The sequence below is a fragment of the Venturia canescens genome, chromosome 1 (genome assembly GCF_019457755.1).
Source record: "Venturia canescens isolate UGA chromosome 1, ASM1945775v1, whole genome shotgun sequence".
Classification (NCBI taxonomy): domain Eukaryota; kingdom Metazoa; phylum Arthropoda; class Insecta; order Hymenoptera; family Ichneumonidae; genus Venturia; species Venturia canescens.
In genome coordinates, this window is record NC_057421.1 from 14,045,867 (window position 1) to 14,066,699 (window position 20,833).

The window sequence follows — 20,833 nt, forward strand, 5'->3', positions numbered from 1 at the left end:
GCATGGGGCGATCTCCGGTCGAACGGATCTCGCTACTGGCGAAGAATATCAAAAGCGTTACCGCATTCAAGGAGGGACGGAGCTCTCGCTAGAAAACGTGCGAACAAATTTGACCTCCCAGTTGGGAGGGGAAAAATTATTCGTTCGTTCGAAAATTAAACGATGCGGAGAGCAAACATATGGGAATGAAGAGAACAAATTCGGTTGTAAATGTTCAACACGAATCAGGAGCTTACGAATTTATTGCTCTCGTGATAAAACTCGTTGTCCCGATTGATCGATGTTAATGCACACAGTTACCATCGAACTCCCCGGTGCAGGATCATAAATCCGGTCTAATCGAGACGGAAATTTCTCCCACATACTATTTGGTAGGGGAAAAGAGCATTGCGAACGTTACGAGAGGCGTGTAAGCTCCGTAGAAGCGCAGGAAGCGAAGTCTCCTTTCGGAAAAATCTCTTCTCGCGCGTCTCCGGATCATTTTCATTTTCATCGAGCCTCTGTACAATTACAAACATTTTTCGTGCAGCGAGATTCCACACCTTGCGGACCGAAGTCCAAAGGAGAGATCGGAGGGAGGCATAAAGACCTTTTGGACTCGAAGTCGAGGCCGGAGAGATCCGAAAGATCAAATACTACGTGCCACTTTCGATAGCCATCGAAAAAGATGTTCTCTCTACTTTTTCCCCTTCTTTCTCCGAGCACCCGCATTTCTCACAAATCGAGGGATGTTGAAGAAAAAAAGGGAGAGAAAAAAGAAACGAGCCGTCACGGGGTTCCATGTGGAGCAGCGTGCGGTCGACTCCCACGATCTCACTTTTCTATTCCCACTTTTCTTCTTCTCCTGACGACCAAACCAATCCACCCACGTTTACGTGCTACCCATATATATATATATATATATATACATACGTGCATTCCTATATTCAATCCGCACATGTACAAATACACGGAGACAGAGGCACATGTAAAATAGATCGTTTGGAATTATACATCGCAGCGTTAGGGGACATGCCTGGGATATCGATGTGGGTATGCGACTGCAGCTTATGGTTACGTGCAACGTGGCGCCATGTGCGAGCTTTTCGAACCTGCGCCCTCGTCCCTCGTCCCTCTCTCTCTCTCGATGTTTCTTTGTCGAAATCTCTCGGTCTCCCTCCCGTACGTTCACGATTGTTTCTCTATCACAATATGAGCCTGGCTCGTTTGGCAAATGTACGCCAGAGCTCGAAATTTCTAACGGAAATCGTACTAATCCGGTCAGTTTCAACGTGCGTTGTATAGAGAGAGAGAGAGAGAGAGAGTCCAGCATGAATCGCGTACGATTACAAGTACCCTTTTAGCGAGGCTAGCGAACCGTATACCCAGAGCCAGACTTGAATTTCTAAAAGCACGATATCCCTCCGCGCCTGCTGCTTCTCCCATGTACTCGAACTCATTATTCATACGACGTTGGAGCAACCGTTCTTTCGCCATTTTCCACTCCTCACTCGGGAAGCCCTGCTCTTCTTGATAAAACTCCAATTCTCGAGGCAACTATTCCAAGTTAAGGAAGTTCATACGCATCTAATGAAAATCGAAAATTCAAACTTTAAGAGTTTAAAATTGGAAATGTGCTAGAAATATACCGCGTGCATCTATTCCCAGAATTATTGTAGGATCTACCGTCTAGTTGTCGAGAAAACAATTAACGAAAATCACACTTTTTAAGGGTTATACACAGGCTCTTGTAGCAGACACACTTCCTGTGCGACGATTTGGATTTCCCCAACTTTAGAGAGCCAAAAACGAGAATTAGAAAATATAATGTTTTCAGATAGCAATGATGTCTTGAGAAAGCCTTTTTACCGGTGAAAATCACTTGGAAATGGAAAAAGAAAAATACTTATTTGAGGTTAACGAGTTATAGCGACATAAACGGTGGATGGTTTGACAAGACCATGAGCCAGCTGGTTTAAAATATAGATATGCATACGCGTATAAATAGAAAATGGCTGTTGCCACATTTTGCTTGACGATTTTGCAACGAAAGTATTTAAACCGCTGTCATTATATTAAAAATGAATCAATCTCGACAAATAAATTACACACAATTTGAATGATTGTGAGAATAAATTTTAATCGTTTCTTTGATCATGAGAAGAGCAAAAAAGTTCATTTGCTTTTTTGAATCACGAGTAACGCATGATCTTCTTTAAAATGAACGAAAAAAAAAAAAAAAAACAATACGTTCAGTTTTGTTGGGTGGACATTAGGAAGCTATTTTTCAAGGACTACCACGATTAATTCTCATTTTTAAACTTCACGTTTTATGTATTTACTTTCCATTGGTTGATTTTCTCATTTTTTAATCTAATTCAAATTGTTCGAGTTGAGCGCCACCTCGTTTCCGTCTCCTGCGACGACCAGCTGTTCTTCCTCTTCTTTATGAGACAACTTGTAACCGCTTGTAACTGTGAGAAGCATTTGAAAATTAAAATCAATGTTAAGTTCACTCGTCTTTGTTTTGTCAACGTTTTTTCCATGGACAAAATTTTAATGGTGTTTCGATTGGAACCAAGACTCCTTGACCTTTCCGTTAAATGTTTTATGCATACTTGGAGCCTACTGCTCTCTCTCTCTCTCTCTCTCTCTCTCTCTCTCTCTCTCTCTCTCTCTCTCTCTCTCTCTCTCTCTCGCTCGCTCTCAATCCTTCCGAAGACTACGATTATTGCCAGAGGATTTCCTCGGCCCAAGCACACGTTTTCTCAAAGGCATTGGAGTCCGTTTCGTCATTAACGCCCCGCAGGATTTCCGATGCCAAATTTCTTCAAGACCTCATAAAATTTTACTTCCAAATTTCGAGCCAACCCCCTTTCTTCTCCTCGATTCGTGTTTTCCCAATCCTTCGTCTCAATATTCCATTTTGACCACGGTTCCCCTACTCCAATGGAACACGGACAAATTTCTTTCTCGATTGTTTGTGCTGATAGTTCGTACAAAATAATATTGAGAAAATCGATCGAAGTAATTGCACGTGTTTGTTAAACTAATTAAATCCATGAACCAAAACAAAAAAATATTGTGATAAGTAGTCAATAAATGAAAAAGCATTTTTATGAAAAATCTCTGCTTCCAGAATCCACTGGGCTGAAAAAATGGATTCTTTTCTGGCATTGAGAATGAAAAAGGCGAAAGAACTTGTTCCGTTTAGAAGGCCAAGAAAACGATGGAGAGTGAACGGAGATTTTTCGCCGGATTTCAACCTCCCTAATTCATTAATGACGAAAAACAATTGAGCTGCATTTCCGCATTAGTGGCTGTACGAGGCAGGCTTAATTGAATCGGTAATTTGGAGATTTTGAATGCTTTTTAAGGCATTTGTTCTGGAAGCCCGGCTGACGAGTTCACGGATTTTACATCGCGATCCTTTTTCTTTATATGTGGGTTTTTCGGTCTCTCTCTCTCTCTCTCCCTCTTTCCTTTCCTCCTTCGTCTTTGTGCGCGTTCCCCGAGCGATTGGACGGGGACGAGTTCCGTGCTCGGTTTTGCCCCAAGGGTCACTCACGCGGAGGCGCAAACAGCGCCAACTCGTCGTGTTCGATATACCTGAACGTCTCGAATTGGACCCGCTCGCATGCACACAAAGAAAGATCTGTGCTGGGACATCGCTCGATTCGCAGTGCACCCAGCAACCACGCACCGTTTGATTCCTTCTCGGGAATCTTGGATAGATAAATAAAGAAGCTCGTCGAGCGACGTCAAATTATTGACCACTCGCCTCTCTCCTTCGTCCTTTCGTCAAGTCCATTGCGTTTGTGAAAATACCTCAAAACATCTTTGCCTTCGCTGTAAATTACGATTGTTGTCCCGCCTTTCGACGCTCGGAATTGCGAGTCAACGAATTTTTTCAAATTATGGGAAAATTCTCGATCTTCCTTCTACTTTTGTATTTGGCTCGAAAAATTGAAAGTTTCCTTCGGAAAAAGAGACCTAAAAACTTGTTTAGAGGGTACGAAAATCAGGTCAAAATAAATGAAAATTTAGAGCCTCGCACGTGATCCACGATTGGCTGGAAAAAATTCGTTTTTTTCGTCCAATCTGACCAGCTGATTTTCGATTAATCACTTTTCGTCTTGGCCGATAACGAATAACGATTTGGATTTACGATCCAACGAATTAGTAAATAATAAAAAATAGTCACAGAGACTCGAGAATGTCAAACGTCGACTGCTCGTCACAGGCCTTTCGACGAACTGGAATTTTCTAGGACAGCCTGCATTTAGAGGGGCAATTAAAATCGGATTAATACGACTGGAATCGTCTTTTAAGCAGCCAAACTTGCCAGTGGTCGTAAAGATACGTTGAAATTACAGTTTAAGGTATCACTCGCAGGGACTTTATGGATGGAATTTTAGTGTATTTTTTGAATTTCCGAGCAGCCATTTCGTTCCGACCGATCGAAGGCTTTGGATCTGCGTTATTTTAATCTCGGTAAATTTCTATTAGTGAGAAAACTCCGTGGGAAATTTAGTAGCGTTGACATACTATGAATTTTAATGCAAGAGAAGATAAATTTTTTTATGAAAGCCAACTCGAACCGACCACGCGGAAGATTCGGGGTCTAGCATGCGCCGAATCCCCGCCTCCTTTTTATGGGTTTCCAGGAAAATGTAAATTCGATGGCGAACGAAATTTTGGAATCGACTCAAAACCAGTCGAATACTTAAGATAAAATTCAAAGAAAAATCGTAGAGAAGGAAAACAATGAATCGAGCTGAAATTCGTCGCGTTAGCACGGAATGGCCTGCGCACTGTATTTCGGGTCGGGTTTTCAGAGTCTGAGGCAAGCAAAGAAAATGGCGCAGGAGCTGAAGAATAAAATAAACTGAAAGAAAGAAAAGAGAGCGAAGAGAGTGGGGCGAGAGAGCGAGAGAAGCTCGAGAAAAAAGTGACCTGCCCATCCAGGAATAGAGCATGTGGTCTATGTCTCTGTCCTTTTTCATTTGCGTATTCTTTTCCTCTCTTTCTCTCAATCTCTGTATAGGCGAGAGCCTCGATTCCGGTAATCCGGCTCGATCCCGTTCACCTCGATTCGTCCCATATACTTTTTCTCAGTCTATTCCTCCACTCTGTGCAATACCAATTAAAAAGTCTTTAGAGTGGTGAATCAATTTTCGTCATTCAGGCCCAATTTCGCCAGGTCCGAAAGCGCGCACACACAACTTTCAAATTAATAGAAAATTCGTTGAGCCCTTTCGTTGGGCATTCGAATCGAAGCTTCGCACAATGTACGTTTATTCCTGCCCAACAATTATCCTGCATCGTCGTCGATGTTTATTTACTTAATGGCTTCTCCCCTCTCCGACGTTCGTCATAACAACAAAGATGGCGCGCGCGCTCGCCCGTTCGAACCGTAAATCACCGTCGTAGCCTGACCTCACTATTCTTTGCTTCCCTCCTTTTTATTTCCTCGGCATTCTTAATTTTATCATTGTTTGACATTTGAGTCAGAGTATCAACGAATGCATGGATGGCACAGCCTTCGGTACAATGGTGAATATTTTTTGAAACCTCGGAAACCGAGCGAGCCAGAAATTGTCGTTACGAACTCGGTGACAAATCGTCATTCGTTCTCACTCATTGGCAACGACGCTGAAGTTTGCAAAGTTGAAGTCCAACGATACTTTGTGAAATAAAAAATAATTGGTCAATTACAAATGTTTTTTTTCTTCATTTCGTTGAACTCTGACGTTGCGAACTTCAGCAAACAGTGACGATCATTGGCAGAATGCGTTTCTCACAGCATTTTGCAGAGGTTTCAAAAAAGCTCAATTCAAAAATCCATCGATTCTGATCTCTCATCACGAGCAAACGATCCTCTCTGAAGTTTGATGAACATTGTAAAATTTGCAGTATTTATTGTGAAGAAGATTGCAAAATATCGCAAAAATGATGGAAAGTTGGGTGAGTCAATCGATAATATGTTCACTCAACAGTGAGAATTTCGAAGAAACCCCAAATTAAAAACCGAAAAAGTTCGTTCGACGAATTCGATGTAGTGTCAATGACCTTGAAGCCTCTTCGCCCTAAAATTCGAATGAAAACCTCTTCGACTGCGATAAATCACGAGAATTCGTTCAACATATACGGACTCATTGTCCGAGAAGTCTATGGAAAGTTGCACAAGTAGAAAACTGAGAGAAGACCGTAAAATAAAAAAATAAAAAAACATGAAACGAACTGTGGCCAGTCGTCGAACGAAATGAATAAAGATCGATGATGAAACGCGGGTCCGTGTTCGTTCGAAAAATTCGACCTGAACGCACGTATGAAAATCCATATTTGTGTGGAGAAGTATTGCATTCGAAAATAGAGCTCAGCCGTAATAAATTAATGTGTACGGAGTCTCGCGGATCAGGAGTTTTTACAGGGCAAGAAACGATGTTTGACGTCCTCCATTGCGCTCACTACGGTTCTCGTGGATGTAATCCAACGTACATAAAGAGAGAGAGAGAGAGAGAACTCGTACCAAGTATAGAGGTTTGAAAGCGTGCTGGCGAGTTGCTTCGTTCTCGGGCGTCTCGTGTGCCACCTTCGTACCGTTTACGGTACAAGGTTTTGCTCCGCGAGTGGTGCACACACATCGAGGAAAGTATGCGTTCGCGGGACGTGTGATACGTGTGCCCGGATCGTCTCGGTCGTCGCGGTGCGGTTGTCTCTTTGTCGTCTTTGTCGTGTTTCGCGTCGGACGTCGTACAGCGAAAAGAGGGATCGGTTAGTTGGTGAATAAGAACTAAGGGAATACGAGTCGAGATGGAAGGACTTTATATACTGCCCCCGCGCGAGGAGCGACGCCCACGAATACCCTCGACCCACTCGATGCTTCGAAAAATCCGAGTCTGCAGCGATGCGTATATACGTAGAAGTTTGATACTTGTAGCGCGAATATCCCCAAAAGCCGATACCAAACGACTCGTTCCCCTCCCCGATCCGCGCGCAACTGCCATTTCTTTCCAATCTTCAGATTTTTCTGTATTTTATTTTTAGTTGTATCTCGTTTCCATTTCGTTGCAATCAAGCCCCAGAGTCGAGGCGGCGAGTGTGAGTGTGTGTGTGTGTGTGTGTGTGTGTGTGTCGGAGTGGTGAAAAACGTGAGACGAAAAATTGAGCTGCAGGTTGAGAATCCTCTCGGTTCGAGAATAACACGCTTGCGGCAAAATACGTGCTTTCCGAATGTAATACGCCTCGATCTGCGGGCTGCCCCCTTTTTTATCGCTGAGGATTTAATGAGTTGAATAATTCGTGGCTTTAGTATTTAGGAATATTAGCAAAGCTTATTTCGAGGCTCGAAGCGGGCTTCCTGGAAGATTCTCAGAAATGTATGATTATTGATAAAGCGGTTCGCGAGCGAGCGCACCGTCCACGCTTTATTTCCAAGTGGCTTCGACTCCCCCCACTCTTGTTCCCAAGCAGCTGCTCTATACAGTATTCTCGTCGCGCGTGTATGTGCCGCGCGAGCGTATGCGTGCGTGTGTTTGTGTACGTAATTTATTCCATTCATTGCTCGGGAATTTCGCTTTCGTTGCAATAATATAGGATTTACGAAAATACGTTGAAAATACGTATTTGTCGTTGGATCAACGTTTTTGTTTGGTTCGTACAACGACGTCGTTTATACGATTCGTATTGAAACAGTGAATATTAATCCTAACAACGATCAAATAAAGAGATAATAAAGAAAGAAAGAAAGAAAGAAAGAAAAACGTGCGTGAAGGTGTAAAAGAAAGGAGAATCGTTAAGGAGGAATGAGAACGTTGGAGCTTACCTCTCTCTGTGCAACAAGCAAATTCTCTCTTTGGCGACCTTCAATCTGTTGGATATGATTTTTTTGAGATTGGTTATGGTCTCGTTGCGATCGACGGTCAGGTCGAATTGTCCACCTATCGTGGGTGTAATGCTGATATTGATCTCGTCGGGTTCAGGACTTGATGCCCTGATGATGCAGCCACACCCTGGTGGTGAGGGTAACGGGCTACCCAGGAGGTAATTACCATTTGTGCCTATTTTACTAGCGTTATTATTATTGATAGAAACGTTGTTCGACTTGTGACGTTTGACGAGATTCTCGATGGTGGTGTTGCATCGATCGACATTAATCGGATGATTTTGTTGAATGTTAGTGGTAGTACCACGACGATTGTAGTCGGTGATGGCGGTGCCGACCAATGGCGATGATGCCGAAGACGCTAGGCTCGTCGTGCCCGTGGCCTGCGTCGAGTTCGAACTCTCAACAACGCCCTCGAGATCGTTAACGCTCTTTGTTAAACCGCTGCTATGATTGTTCGATTCTTTCAGCGGACCGTTTGCATTTTTTTTATTACTTCCTCCACTTCCGGCCTGCATCGTTACGTTCGACGATGGTTCGGTACCACCGTCCATTTTAAAAGTTATTTTTTTACTCTCGTCTTCCGACGAGTTTCACGGAACTACGAAACGGGATGAAAAAATCACGGAGAGCTTGACTCGGGGATCGAAGCACTCGCGACTATTATTTCGACGAAATTTTTCTTTTTTTCTTTTTTTTTTTATCTTCCGATATCTTCCTCTGTCTCTGTCACTCTCTCGAGTCACCCGCACCTTGCACCTGTACCTTGCACCCGGCGACGGGAGAGTCCACTGCCTACTCCGTGACGGCTCTTCGAGACCGTAACGCCAAACCCCGTTCCTCGTCTATCTATGCATATATATGTAGCTATATACAAGCATAAAGACGTGTATATATGCGTGTATAGCTATGTATGATTCTCTGTCGTCCTCTCCTCCTCTCCCTTTCTCCGTCTTCACCCGTGCGTCTCGATTTTGTGAACACTCACACACTCGAGGAGACGACAACCTCACGCGTACACACAGAGACACATACGCGGCATTGGTTTTGGCTTGCAGCTTCTGACGATGATGGTGCTGCTTGCTGCTAGGAGACGCGCTCCTTGCCGCCTGACGATGACCTCGGGACGATCCAGGCTTCTCTCTCCAAAGAGAATCCCTTCTTTAACTTATTTCTTCTTCTTCTTCTTCTTCTTCTTTCCCCTTTTCTTCTTTGATTTCTTTCTTTTTAAACTCGACGCTCAGCTTGCCTCGTGCTCGAATGTTTGTTCGTCGCCACCCAGCAGCGCGATTATTCCTTATCTTTGCCCGTACTTACGTGTACCTTTTTTTTCCTTCTCCCGTTCATTCGAACGATCAACGCTACGCACGCTGTACAGAAAATTACTGACGAATCATTCGCGTGGATTTTCCCCTGATCGCGTCATACGCGAGCAGCCATTCGCCTTCCAGTCCGTCGATCGTTTCTCCGTCTCACCGTGTCTCTCTCTCTCTCTCCGTTCGTCTGTATGCGTGTCTCTCGAGGATCGCCAACAAATACCACAAAGGCTACAATATCACTGCAGGATTTCTCCCTCTTTATTTTTCTCCGTTTCGGGTCTCGGCTTTTAAAAACCACCCACTGCACACTTTCACACTTTTTTCTTGCGTTTCAGCTTCGTGTACGTAACTTTTTACTGTCTTCGAACTTACGGACGATATATTCGCTCAACCTCGAACGGCTTTCACGATACCGCAACGATCTTTTTTCTCGATCGTTTCGTTCAAAAAAAAAAAGAAAAAAGTTAATCCAGTGTCCTTCCGCTCTTTTTTTATCTTCACTTTTCGATTATCGAACCACACGGTACTGTTCAATAGTAACGCTCTCGCCTCGCACTCTGTACCGTTCGAATTCGTCTATTTCTTCTAACCTCTCTTTGGTCGAACGCGTTCCTTTACACACTACTTCCGACCTTACTATAAAATCACAGGTAAAATTCAGTCGCAACCCGAAGAGCCGGAGTGAGAAAGAAAATGCAATATTTAACCTCTCGTTCTCGCACGCGCTCGCTCACTGATCGAATGTACTATATTGTGTGACTATCGAGTGGACAATTTGGAGAGAGATTCGAAGACCTCGTCCCTCGGTGGTTCCACCACCCTTGACCGCACAGTACCCTGCCCGCCACTGCGCCCGCGACTAGCAACCGAAAAACTCGAAGCAGTCCGAAGCACCCGGCCTCGGGCCGGATTCCCAGGCCCAGCCGAACCTGCCCGAACGCTACGAGCCGAACCGACGATACAATGGCGTCATTGCCACTGAAGCACTCCAATACCCGCTTGTAACGTGCGTTCAATCTTTACTTTCTTTATACGATGATGCTCACGCCATTGCCTTTAGCGTACGAGAACACATTTTACTCGAAACTTCCCCCAGCTGACAGGAAGAAACTTTACGATACTTGTTTACAAGTTCCACTACCATTCTCCATGCTGACGACCTCTGGTGAGTGCTCATTTAACATACGATTTTATTCGTTTTTCTTATTTGCTGATAAAGTAGAAATTCCATATATAATTTCATCGCGTGGAAATTTTAACTCTCAATCTGTCGACTGATGGTACTGTTGTTGACCTTCCAAAGTTCGATGATAAATGTTTTTTTCAGATACCGATGTGTCTGAAGTTTTTTCAACATTGTGTCACACACACATTGTCTTTTGTAAACTTTTGTACAGTCGAACAACACAATTTTTTCCTTCCAAAATGTATGTAGCTAAATCTTATGAATATTTAACGTCTTTTGAGCAAGTGAATTTACAGAATTATTTTCATCAGAGTCCAGAGTGTGTTTGGTACGATGAATCGCTCAATTTCAAATCTATTTCGATCGTAATTCTTGTTTATTTAGTTCACTTCAGAATGGTGAGGGTTGATATTGCACTGCGATGATCAGATTATCGAATCCAGGAATAATTTATGGGCAGTGAAATCATTTTTTTTTAGAACACTTGATGACTCATTCTGTATGCAAGAAATTATTACGATAGGCTGTTATGAATCTTTGCTTACCTGCGAGCCATCGTTTTTGTATTCCGTCATATTAACTGCCTTTTTAGAATGGGTTTGGGGGACAGAAACATCTGAAAATGAGTATCAACTAAACGTCAAATGGACTGAACAATTTGACCTTTGAAACCTTAAAGCTATAAATGCCTTTAAACTTTTTTTTTTCAACAAATTCGTGGCCAAACTTCAACGTGAAGAAGAGAGCACTTCAATTTCTCACTTCACATCTTTTTCGGTTGCTGCATGTAATAACGAAAAATGTCCAATTTCGTTTGATGGAATTTTATCCAATGGGCATTGGAAAAATATAAAAAATTGAACTTAATAAACTTGAATCTTATTTCCCTTTCTTGACGTTGTTTATCAACCTTCATTTTTCTCATCAGCCGAATAACTTCTTACCTTTCAATTTATTGCTCAACATCAATATGAAACGTTTCCTTTTTTTTTTATTTTTTCACTTTTAAATCGTTCTTCTTTAAATATATTATTAACAGAGTTATTACAAGATTTCCATATACGATATGGCATGGTCACAACAAGAGGGAAGTCCAAGATTGTGGTTGATTCAAAAACCGATTCTGTCCTTTTTTTACTCGTGACAATATTGCATAATGATTAACGAGCAATAACCCTTCCCAATTCTGTGCCGATGATTAGGATCGATTTTTCCATTTTGGTTGAATTTTATTAGCTGTTCACAACTCGTCCCTGTGCGTAAAAGATTGCAAAATATTTCGTCGCTCCTCCATTGTGCGCTTTTTGTCCTTCGACAATTTGCCCTTAAGCAAACCCTCGATTCGTGTCCTTTCTGTCTGAACGAACACGTCACCTCGCTCCATTATCCTTTCCATTGTTTTCACATATACTTTTGCAGCAGTTCGATGCTCTTCTGGCAATGTTTCTTCGAATACTTTCGCTTTGTTTAGTAAACCCTAAAAAATAAAGCATCGAATGCAAATGATTCATCATTTTCGATAGTCTGTTTTCTTTTTTAATTTTCATATAACAGTGAAAAACATTTTTTTATTCTATTCCAAACTAAAACAACATCGAGCAGAGACAAAATCCTCACATCGGCCTTGAAACTTGAAACAAAAATTTTCAAATATCAACCCTGAATTTGCTCCTTCAGCTTTTTATATTAAAGCTAAAAATCAATCACCTCACTAGAATTTTCAAAGTCTAAATTTTCTGATGGAAATTTGGTGAAAGTAACTTCAGTTTTTCTATTCCACTCAATTGTTTATCGAATCAAACGTGCATTTTTTCTGTGTTTTATTCGGATCCATACCGAATGAGAAAAATCCTGCATATGGCCATTATAAGTTGACTAAGTCTTCGTAGTCGCAGAGAAATTAATTACATGGAATAATGAACAAATAAGCTTGTTACCTGCCGATCTTTTTCACCAGACGTCTTGAATTCTTCAGCGATTCTGTCGAGCTGTTCGACACAACCGGGCAGTCCTAAATATACACCAGATTTCGCTTTGATGAATCGTTTAATATTTTCGGCGGTAAAATCTTCATCTTTGCTAGCGACGAATCTGAACGGTTTGCTTTGTCCCTGAACGAAAAGCAGCACCACAGGAAAATCTTCTTTCTTAACGTCGTAACGTTGTGCAAGATCAGAATTATCCTTGTTGCCAAAATCCTTCACGCCAACTTCGGCGACGAGGAGATCCAGCGAGTCTTTCGTGTCAGCCGATACTTTGCCAAATTCTTCATGTTTTTCACCGTAAGGGAAAGCGACATCGAACTTTACCACGGCTGCTTTGAATTTTGAGGTTACCTGGCGATGAACAAAAAAAATCGTTCTATATGATAAATAACAATGATAAGAATCGGGTGACACAATTTGTAATCGAGTACCAAAGCAATTTCATCAAATGATGAGTATTTTTGGTTTTTCATACCAAACTTTTTTCGTCTTCAATAATAACCTTCCACATTTTCAATGTTGAAAGATTTTAACCTTATGATTTTTTCTTCGTTTATTTTGGATCAGTAAATAATGTTTCATCGGCAATTTGAAAGAATTATATTCGAAATGTTCCCGCGTTACTGGAGCAACATGGCGATGGTGCAGTTGCCATGGAAACTTCGGGTATCGACAAGCGAATTTTCTACACACTGTACAGTCGGAAGAGAAACCACGAATATCTAGTGTTGATTCTTCCTGTCTTTATGACCTAATTATTTGAAAAAAGATTTTCCAGTTTTTATTGTGAATCTCGAATGGAATTTTTACCATAGTAATCGTCCAGGGAATGACGATAAAAAGCACGGGAGGGAAAACAGTTTTCCGAGTGCAACTGACTCGGAAGAATGTTCCCGACTTCAGAGTGATTTAAAAAATTTAAACACAATCGTTAACAATGGGAGTGAAGAATAAAATGTGCAAATGTGACATAAAAGTACAGAGGAAAATGGTTTTCTGCGTCCCCCGGCTCGTAACCATGGCAACGCTGGCTGTCACGGCCCGTGGAATCCCCGAGTACAGCCAACCCCAAAATTAACGTGACTCTCTCGAATAATCGTTACGAGAGACATTGAATAACAGAGAGAAATTGAAAAATGAATTATAACAAAATTGTTGTACGGAACAAAAGTTAGAGAATAAACTCACTTTGTCGAAGGACACTGAGTCGAGAGGAACACATCCTTTACAATCCTCTGCGGCGACGTGGCAAACCAAAGCACCGACAACAATCAACGAAGCGAGTAGTTTCATATTTATATTCTTTCTCGTATTAAAAATTATTAATGTGTAAATTGTGTGTGTTTCTGACGTAAGAAATAATTCACGAATTCAATAAACGTTTCGTAATTTAATGTCTGAGAGAATTAAAACTTTTGCTGACCGGAGACACTCGAGCGCTGCGAACTCCTGACGTTGTTGATAACGTCTGTGACGCTGTTAGGTCCGGCACACCGCCGAACAACCACCACTACTTTCTCAATGCCTCCATACTCGAATGATTATGTAAATATACAGTTATAGAACGCTGCCGAATTTTTTTTCCACTTCTCCAACGAACACTTCTAATTAGAGTATTAGTGTCAAATGGTTAGCGAGAGGATAACACTTTCACGGCAATACGTTTGAATAACCTTAAAAAATTTCTTTGCCATGAAATATATTGTACTTACAATGTTTTTCTTACTTACATTAATGTACTTACAATCGATTCCTTTCAGTTTTATTCAGAATTTTTTTTCCGAATTCACTACGAACACAAAAGAGATCTTCCCAGAATATTTTCCGACTTCTATCCGAAATTGGCTTGCATCCGTGCTGGGGCATTTTTTCACATCATCATAATATGTAATGGCAAAAGTGCTCTAAATAGACAATAAATATATGCGAGTCATTCCATGCAGAATCGAGCAGACTTTGAGGTTTTATGTAGAAAAAAAGTTTCGTATTTGTATTTCTAGTCTTTCCGAAGGCGAAGTGAAGTACTTCAAAACTGATCTGAACGAAGTTTTGACGATCAAAATACTAAAAAGTTCGGGAATCAAAATTCTGGGAAACCCAGTTTTACGATTCCCTCACAATGGCACACAGATCCAAAAGAAATATGATCGCAGTTCGCCCGTCTAAAGTTGTTCCTTCTCCACCGAATACAAGATCTAATTTATTCAATGGAATATTTATTAGCGGCGAGAGGAGTTGAGTTTCGCAAGTTCACGTGCCTTTTGTCAAAAGTTTACTAATGTGTTAACCTCGACGTTCCACAACAACCTAGAAATTTCCACCTCATAATTTTTCTCGAATTCGACTGGAAAGTAAATAAGAAGGAAGTTCGATTGAAGATTCAGAAGAGGTCCGTCCTAATGTTGAAATTCAAGGTTAGAAAAGAAGAAGAGGGAGAGAGGCTACTGTATGCTCTATCGTATGCACTTTCGTTTTTCACTATTTCCGATGGCGAGGCGTGATTCTCAAAAATAAATAATTTTTTCTTCGATCTTTTCAAACGTTAAAAGTTGTTCATATTATTTCGTTCTCAGTAATCGTTGAATTCACCGTCGACAAAGAATTGTGTTCCGGAAAAAAGAATTGACGATATTTTCTTGTAATTTTGTTCCGTTGAGGTTATGACACAACAAACCGCGCTTTTTTGTTGTTCTGTGGGAACATCTGTAACTGTATTGCGATCCTCGGAATAATTTTACTTTCAGTTTTGTTCGTTTGACTGTGTTATCGCTCTCGCTCAACTTGATCTGGTGCAGCCACAAAGTGTTATTTTCTGTTCGCTCTATAATAATAATGACAATAATAAAGTCACAAAGAATTCGGCGGAAAAGGATCACATGCGCGCGGACACCGTTGAAATGTTACTGCATCGTCAGGTAAATGCGAAGGCCTCGAAGGCCTTATAATTTCTCGAAAATTGAAATAAATTGTAAGCAGTAAATTTCGCTACTTTTTTTTCGTCCAACTACGAATATTTCGTTACGATAAAAATACAATTTTTCCTGTACTTCTCGAAGCATCGAAATGAGAACCAGTGCGAATGAAAGGTGATGGAGCAGTCGCTATCTCGCCACCGTGAGTGCGAGAGAGATAGCCGCAATTTCCCAAATTGAATATATTCGACACGGTTTGATCAATTGATCAAACCGTGTCGACTGATCCATGCTCTTAAGAGCATGGATCAGTCGACTAACCTCACCTCGAATTTTCGAAATGAAAATTCTCTGCTGTCGTTTGACTAATCAAAAAAAGGCTCTGTCAGCGGACGCGGAAAGATGGCAAAAATACGCTCTCAGGGGCTTTTTTTTATTGATCAAACCGTGTCGAACATATTCAATTTCGAAAATTGCAGCTATCTCTCTCGCACTCACGGTGACGAGATAGCGACTGCTCCATCACCTTAAGAGTTTAACGCGACACAGCATATTGTCGGACGAAACTTCTCGAAACAGATGACGAATAATGGTGATTGCGTTGGCACTCACGCGTATTTTTTCTTATCGTGTTCTAATTCCGAAAAAAAAAACACCGCTTTTAAATTGACCTCGAAGCAAAGTCAATAGAAATAGTCGTTTTTGAAACTTCTCAATTTTAATACGAAATAATTGATTCCCCTTTCCTCTTTCGTTGCTGTTACTTTCAATCACGTGGCTTTGAGATAAATTTCGATTGCGTTGTACGCTCCCAACATCGAGTCATTACTTGATAACGTGTTTTAAATTTGACACCTATCGTGCAATGATCTTCAGGCAGAATTGGAATAATTGTCATGCGTTCGAGTATAGCGATGAAACCTCGTATGAAAAGCTATCAATTTTTCGATGACATAAGCAAACATTGGGCAATATATCATCGACTGTTTCATCACGTTTTTTTTCTTCTGATTTTCCCATTATTAAGGAGGCTTCACCTAAAATTTGGTTATGTGAATACGAGTTTGATTATTTTCATTCAAGTTATTTAGATTTTGCAAACCTTGTTTGTTTTGTTTCTACGGAATTAACCCCCAAAAATAAATGTCATTTTCGGGTGGAATTTTTGTAAAATATTAAAAAATGGCAGCCAACTTTGCACATGTGTTCTCCTGTGGAAGAGTTCGAACTGTGGAATAGTACGTTTTTTTCTTATCTATATAACCACTTTTTATTTGTTTTCGAATATGGAAAGATGGGGTCTGTGGAATTATTCCCTGTACCTACGCGTTAAATATTCCAAGTTTGAATATTATTAACTAAAAAATGGCTGAATTAAATGGATTAAATATTTATTCTAAAAGTTTCATTAACCTATCACGATTTTTCTCAAGCTGATGTTCCTCCTTAAGAAAATTACAAGTAAGCTTAGTCGACTGATCCATACTCTTTACTAGTCACACCTCAAGTTTCTGGCGTAATAGTCACACGGGGTCCAAAGGACCCCACTCACTTTGGGGGACGATAAATAATTGAAAAACTGTAAAAAAAAAAAATAAAACAAAAATACTCCAATGTATTTTGAACCTTTAAGAAACGACCATAACGATTTTATTCTATTCGTGTTATTTTTTATATTAAAACAAATGTCAAAGAAAAGAATCCAGGAAAAATGACTCTTTTCACAAAAATTCATGTAGAAATCGTAATTTTCAATTGAAAAAAAAAAATCAACTCGTTCTATAAACCTGAGAAATCACGCTTTCAGGTAGTATTGGTTAAATTTGTCACGCTGGGGTGGATCGGAAGTCGGATCTTCGCACGGTCTGACTCGATCGACTACCAAAACTAAACTAACGGGTCCTTTCAAATAATAACGATGAGGCTCTCTTCTCAAAGGTTCCAACTGTCGATCGAGTGGATCACAAGTCCCATTTTCTCGAAATTTCTATTTGGTATCGTCTGTCGAAAAACGGCTGGGGTTCGATATACCCCGTGTGACTATTAACGGTTAAAAATATTAAGATTTTCAAGATGATAAGAATTTAATAAAATTTGATAAATGCATTCTTTCAAAATATATAAGACAGTATACAATTTTTTAGATTTTTCTACCCCATAGCTCTCGAGTAATCGAACACTAAAGTTCACGTGTATAATCATTGAGTTTACACATATACAGTTATACATCTCGTGCATAACGCTCAATTATTCGATAACCATGTGGTAAAAAAATTGAAAAAAATTGCATTTTTATACTTGATGCGAAAGAATGTTATCACCAAATTTGATAAAATTCTGATTATTTTGATTTCGTTATCCACCCTCCTTATTAAGCGCCTTTCAATCTCTTTCTACCCTTTCTGTCGGACTTTGTCGACAATGAGAACCGATCTGAATCTCGTAAACTCACAGTTTCAGCCGATACGATTGGCTTCCCTGCAACCATTTGATTCGAGCGATAAAATTGAATATAGTTATGAAAAAATGCAGTTTCTTGTTCTCGATGTTTCTCTACGGAGTTGACGTACATTCGAAGTGCCAAAATCGTAGCAAACAACAGTTTCTACATTTTTTTCGCTCAGGAACCTTCGTTTGGTATTCTCGCTTTTTATTCTGTTGTCAATATCCAGAATGTTCTGTTTGCACAGAAATATGACAGTGACTCATCCGTTTCGATCATTCGACCTTCCCCGTTCAGTTTGGTCTAGTAAAACGTTATTCGATCAGCTCGCTACTATTTGCTGATGAAGAGAGACAAAATCAAGCACGCCATTCGCGCTCCTGACTTCGTAATGTTTCATTTTCCCCGCTCCATTTTTTTCGTATTATTCTCGAGCGACATGAGTCACTTATAAATTTGTCGCAGGAGCGTCTGTTCTCATAGTAAAACGCTCACTCGCCCGATCAAGTTTACCAAGCATTTGACGCAACAGTTGAGTTAAGAAACTCGTGGAAATGGCTGTTGGTTCGTATATTCTCATTTTCGTAGCGACCCTCGCCGCTTACGGCGAGGCAAGATATGCGGATAAGTGCGACCTGGATGCCGTGAGTATAGCAATTTTTTCGTCCTCATTTTATCCAGTTTTTTGACGGATTTTTCGTACCCATTTTCTCGATCAACGACTTTTTTTCAAATGATAATAAAATTCTAGTCTTGAGAAAAAACATTTTTTGTTTCAAGAGCGCAAAACCCAGTGGAGCTTGCGGCACGGTCATCAGGCACGGTCTGAACGAAACTCAGATTCAAGAGATCCTCGATGCTCAAAATTCGACCGACGTTGGGCCACGGGTATCCATACTTAATGCATCATTAAATAGCCAGGCTCTTAGGCTAAACGATCAAGATTGTTCAACTGATTTCCACTTTACAGAAATGGTCTCGTGAATTGGCTGCCGAAGCTCAAGCCTGGGCGAATCAGTGTGAGAGCGGGGCTGACCCGTGCATAGATTATCGTAAGTTGATGAAGTTTTACAAAGTTTAAAAAATTATTTACAAAATTTCGGAATAATCAACGATTAAAAATGATTGCAAAGATTTTTAACGTTCCTCGAGCTCCTGGTTTGCTGGAAGAATCGAGCACAGGGAATTTGAAATTCTGGTCAAACGATTTTGACAGTGCTTATCAAACGACAATAACGCGGTTGAAAAATAGAGCGAGGTTGATACAAGGCAATGCGTCGTTCATCTCGAGTACGTGACTTCCCATGCCGCCGTCAAATGATCGGTACATCGCACCAGAACATTCTCACTTGTTCCAAATCATCTCTCACAAATTCGTTTCTATTCACAAGAAACTTGTTAATTATTCGAGTCCATGCTCCAGGAGTTTTCGAAATTGGAATCCGTTCTGTTCACAAGTCAATATTTTTTGCACGGCTGCACACAACCTTCTAGATAACTCGGAAGATAAAACGGAAACTAAAAATTTCAGACGATTTACCCAAATCAGTGGATTCGAGAATCATAATTTCAAATCATTTTTTCCTACCGCACAAATCTCCGAGGTGGTAAATGCAATTTTATCGAATCTGCTTCTTCTACAGGCTCTTCAAAGATTTCTCAGTCGTACGTAGACATGCAGAATCCCAGCAAGGACCCGTCTCTCACTGAAATGGTCAAGTTCATGCATTCGCGCCCAGAATTCAGCTTCTTGATTCCAATCATCGATCTCGACTTAAGTTTTTTTAGGTACGCATAGAAAATTCATAACCAAATCACTTTTAACTGGAAGCAGAAAATTTTATAGGAAAAGTTATTATTCCTGCATCGCAGGGTCGTGTCGTGTCGATCGTTAGGAAAAAATTTAATGATTTCATATTCAAGACTGTTAATTTTAGATGCATGAAAAAATCGTGTAAAATTGTCTGTTTCCACTCTCATCGATATGCTGTTGATAACATTTGAGATTCATAATATTAGTTATGATTAAGATTGAAACGATCAATCAAGAACATCTTGAAACTTGTAAAATTGCCATGAAATTCCTTGCAATGAAGGAGCAACGAGAAATTTTGAAAGTTTTCATTGGTGAGGATTGAAATTGAACATTCCAAGGAGAATCAATTTTTTTATTGATGTAACGATTTTGACGCAGAGTCGTAGATTATGATTTCCACTCGAACATTCGTACGACAAATTCAGTCATTAAAACCAGTGACAGTGAAATAATCCAGGTTTCTCTCGAATAATTGAATATGTTTGTAGATTTCGTAGAAGCCTGAACCGTAGAAGTTTGACCGGTGACTTTACAAATATGATGGGATGCGGTTTTATTACTTTCAAGAAGACCTCTCAGCCAACGAATCATCTCTTTTGCTTGTACGGTCCTGAAGAAAATGAAAATCAATCCACTACGACTTCTCCAGCGATCACAGAATGACGTTTCAATCGGCCCTTCAAAAAGCATCGTTTTGTCGACAAATTAGCATTTGATTAAGAATTTTTTTTTTCAATTATTGCTTAATTTCACTATTTCGAAAATCAGCGTTTTAATTATTTTACTCGACGACTATTATTTTTTGAGAAATAAAGGATTGATGCGTTACAAAATACAAGTGCGATTTTTATTGCCGTATTTCTTGTTCTTTTGCGGAATGAAAACACTTTTTTTTTCAATCGTGTGTCATAGTTTTATCAACACGTCCGAACACTTGTTCACAAATTATAACCCAAACAACATCGAATGATCGTGAGACAAAGAATTGTTAATAAATGTTGGAACGGATACGTTCCAACATTTATTTTCTTCCAAAATTTTTGACCGATTATGAATCTGCGAAAAAGCTCTCAAAGTCGTTGGAGCATCCTCACGAGACGCTGACAGTTGCAGCCTTTTTCCATTCTTTCTGATGATATAACGCACAAAAATGTCAACAATATGAGAAAAACGTTTAGTCGAAAATACGTTTAATAATTGCTCCACAAATTTTCGCGAGGTAAACGCATTTTTACATGAGAAATTGATTCGGTCACACATTGTGCAAGCTCATCTCGGTCAGTCGGAGCGAAACACCTTGCTTGT

General features: G+C 40.3%; 3 protein-coding genes across 7 annotated transcripts in view; 1 reads left to right on the top strand and 2 right to left on the bottom strand.

Moving 5' to 3' along the window:
• The window catches only part of LOC122419210 (midnolin homolog), a 35,084-nt gene extending 24,852 nt beyond the window's left edge, over positions 1 to 10,232 (bottom strand). Inside the window, exon 1 of one of the 3 annotated variants that reach the window (XM_043433577.1) lies at positions 7,808 to 10,232. In XM_043433577.1, coding sequence (XP_043289512.1) covers positions 7,808 to 8,421 — 614 coding nt within the window. In that variant the 5' untranslated portion in view covers positions 8,422 to 10,232. The remainder of the gene's footprint in view (positions 1 to 7,807) is intronic. The other 2 variants (XM_043433582.1, XM_043433591.1) reach the window with 2 other exon arrangements.
• Positions 10,233 to 11,327: 1,095 nt separating this feature from the next.
• On the bottom strand, positions 11,328 to 14,408 carry wbl (endoplasmic reticulum protein 29-like protein wbl). Its single transcript, XM_043433715.1, has 4 exons — positions 14,102 to 14,408; positions 13,546 to 14,030; positions 12,310 to 12,708; positions 11,328 to 11,849 (listed from the first exon to the last, which is right to left on the bottom strand). The coding sequence occupies exons 2-4, from the start codon at positions 13,648 to 13,650 to the stop codon at positions 11,613 to 11,615; spliced, it is 741 nt and encodes a 246-aa protein (XP_043289650.1). The 5' UTR covers positions 13,651 to 14,030; positions 14,102 to 14,408; the 3' UTR covers positions 11,328 to 11,612.
• Positions 14,409 to 14,741: 333 nt separating this feature from the next.
• LOC122419291 (venom allergen 5-like) lies at positions 14,742 to 20,363 on the top strand. 3 transcript variants are annotated; one of them, XM_043433727.1, is made up of 6 exons: positions 14,742 to 14,771; positions 15,102 to 15,272; positions 18,493 to 18,600; positions 18,683 to 18,764; positions 19,356 to 19,500; positions 20,017 to 20,363. In XM_043433727.1, exons 1-6 carry the CDS (start codon positions 14,757 to 14,759, stop codon positions 20,189 to 20,191), a joined length of 696 nt encoding a protein of 231 aa, XP_043289662.1. In that variant the 5' UTR covers positions 14,742 to 14,756; the 3' UTR covers positions 20,192 to 20,363. The 3 variants fall into 3 exon arrangements, with proteins under 3 accessions (XP_043289662.1, XP_043289677.1, XP_043289670.1); XM_043433742.1 differs by having other exon boundaries at positions 19,356 to 19,498; positions 20,014 to 20,363; XM_043433735.1 differs by lacking the exons at positions 14,742 to 14,771; positions 15,102 to 15,272 and adding an exon at positions 18,040 to 18,356.
• The last annotated feature ends 470 nt before the right edge of the window (positions 20,364 to 20,833 follow it).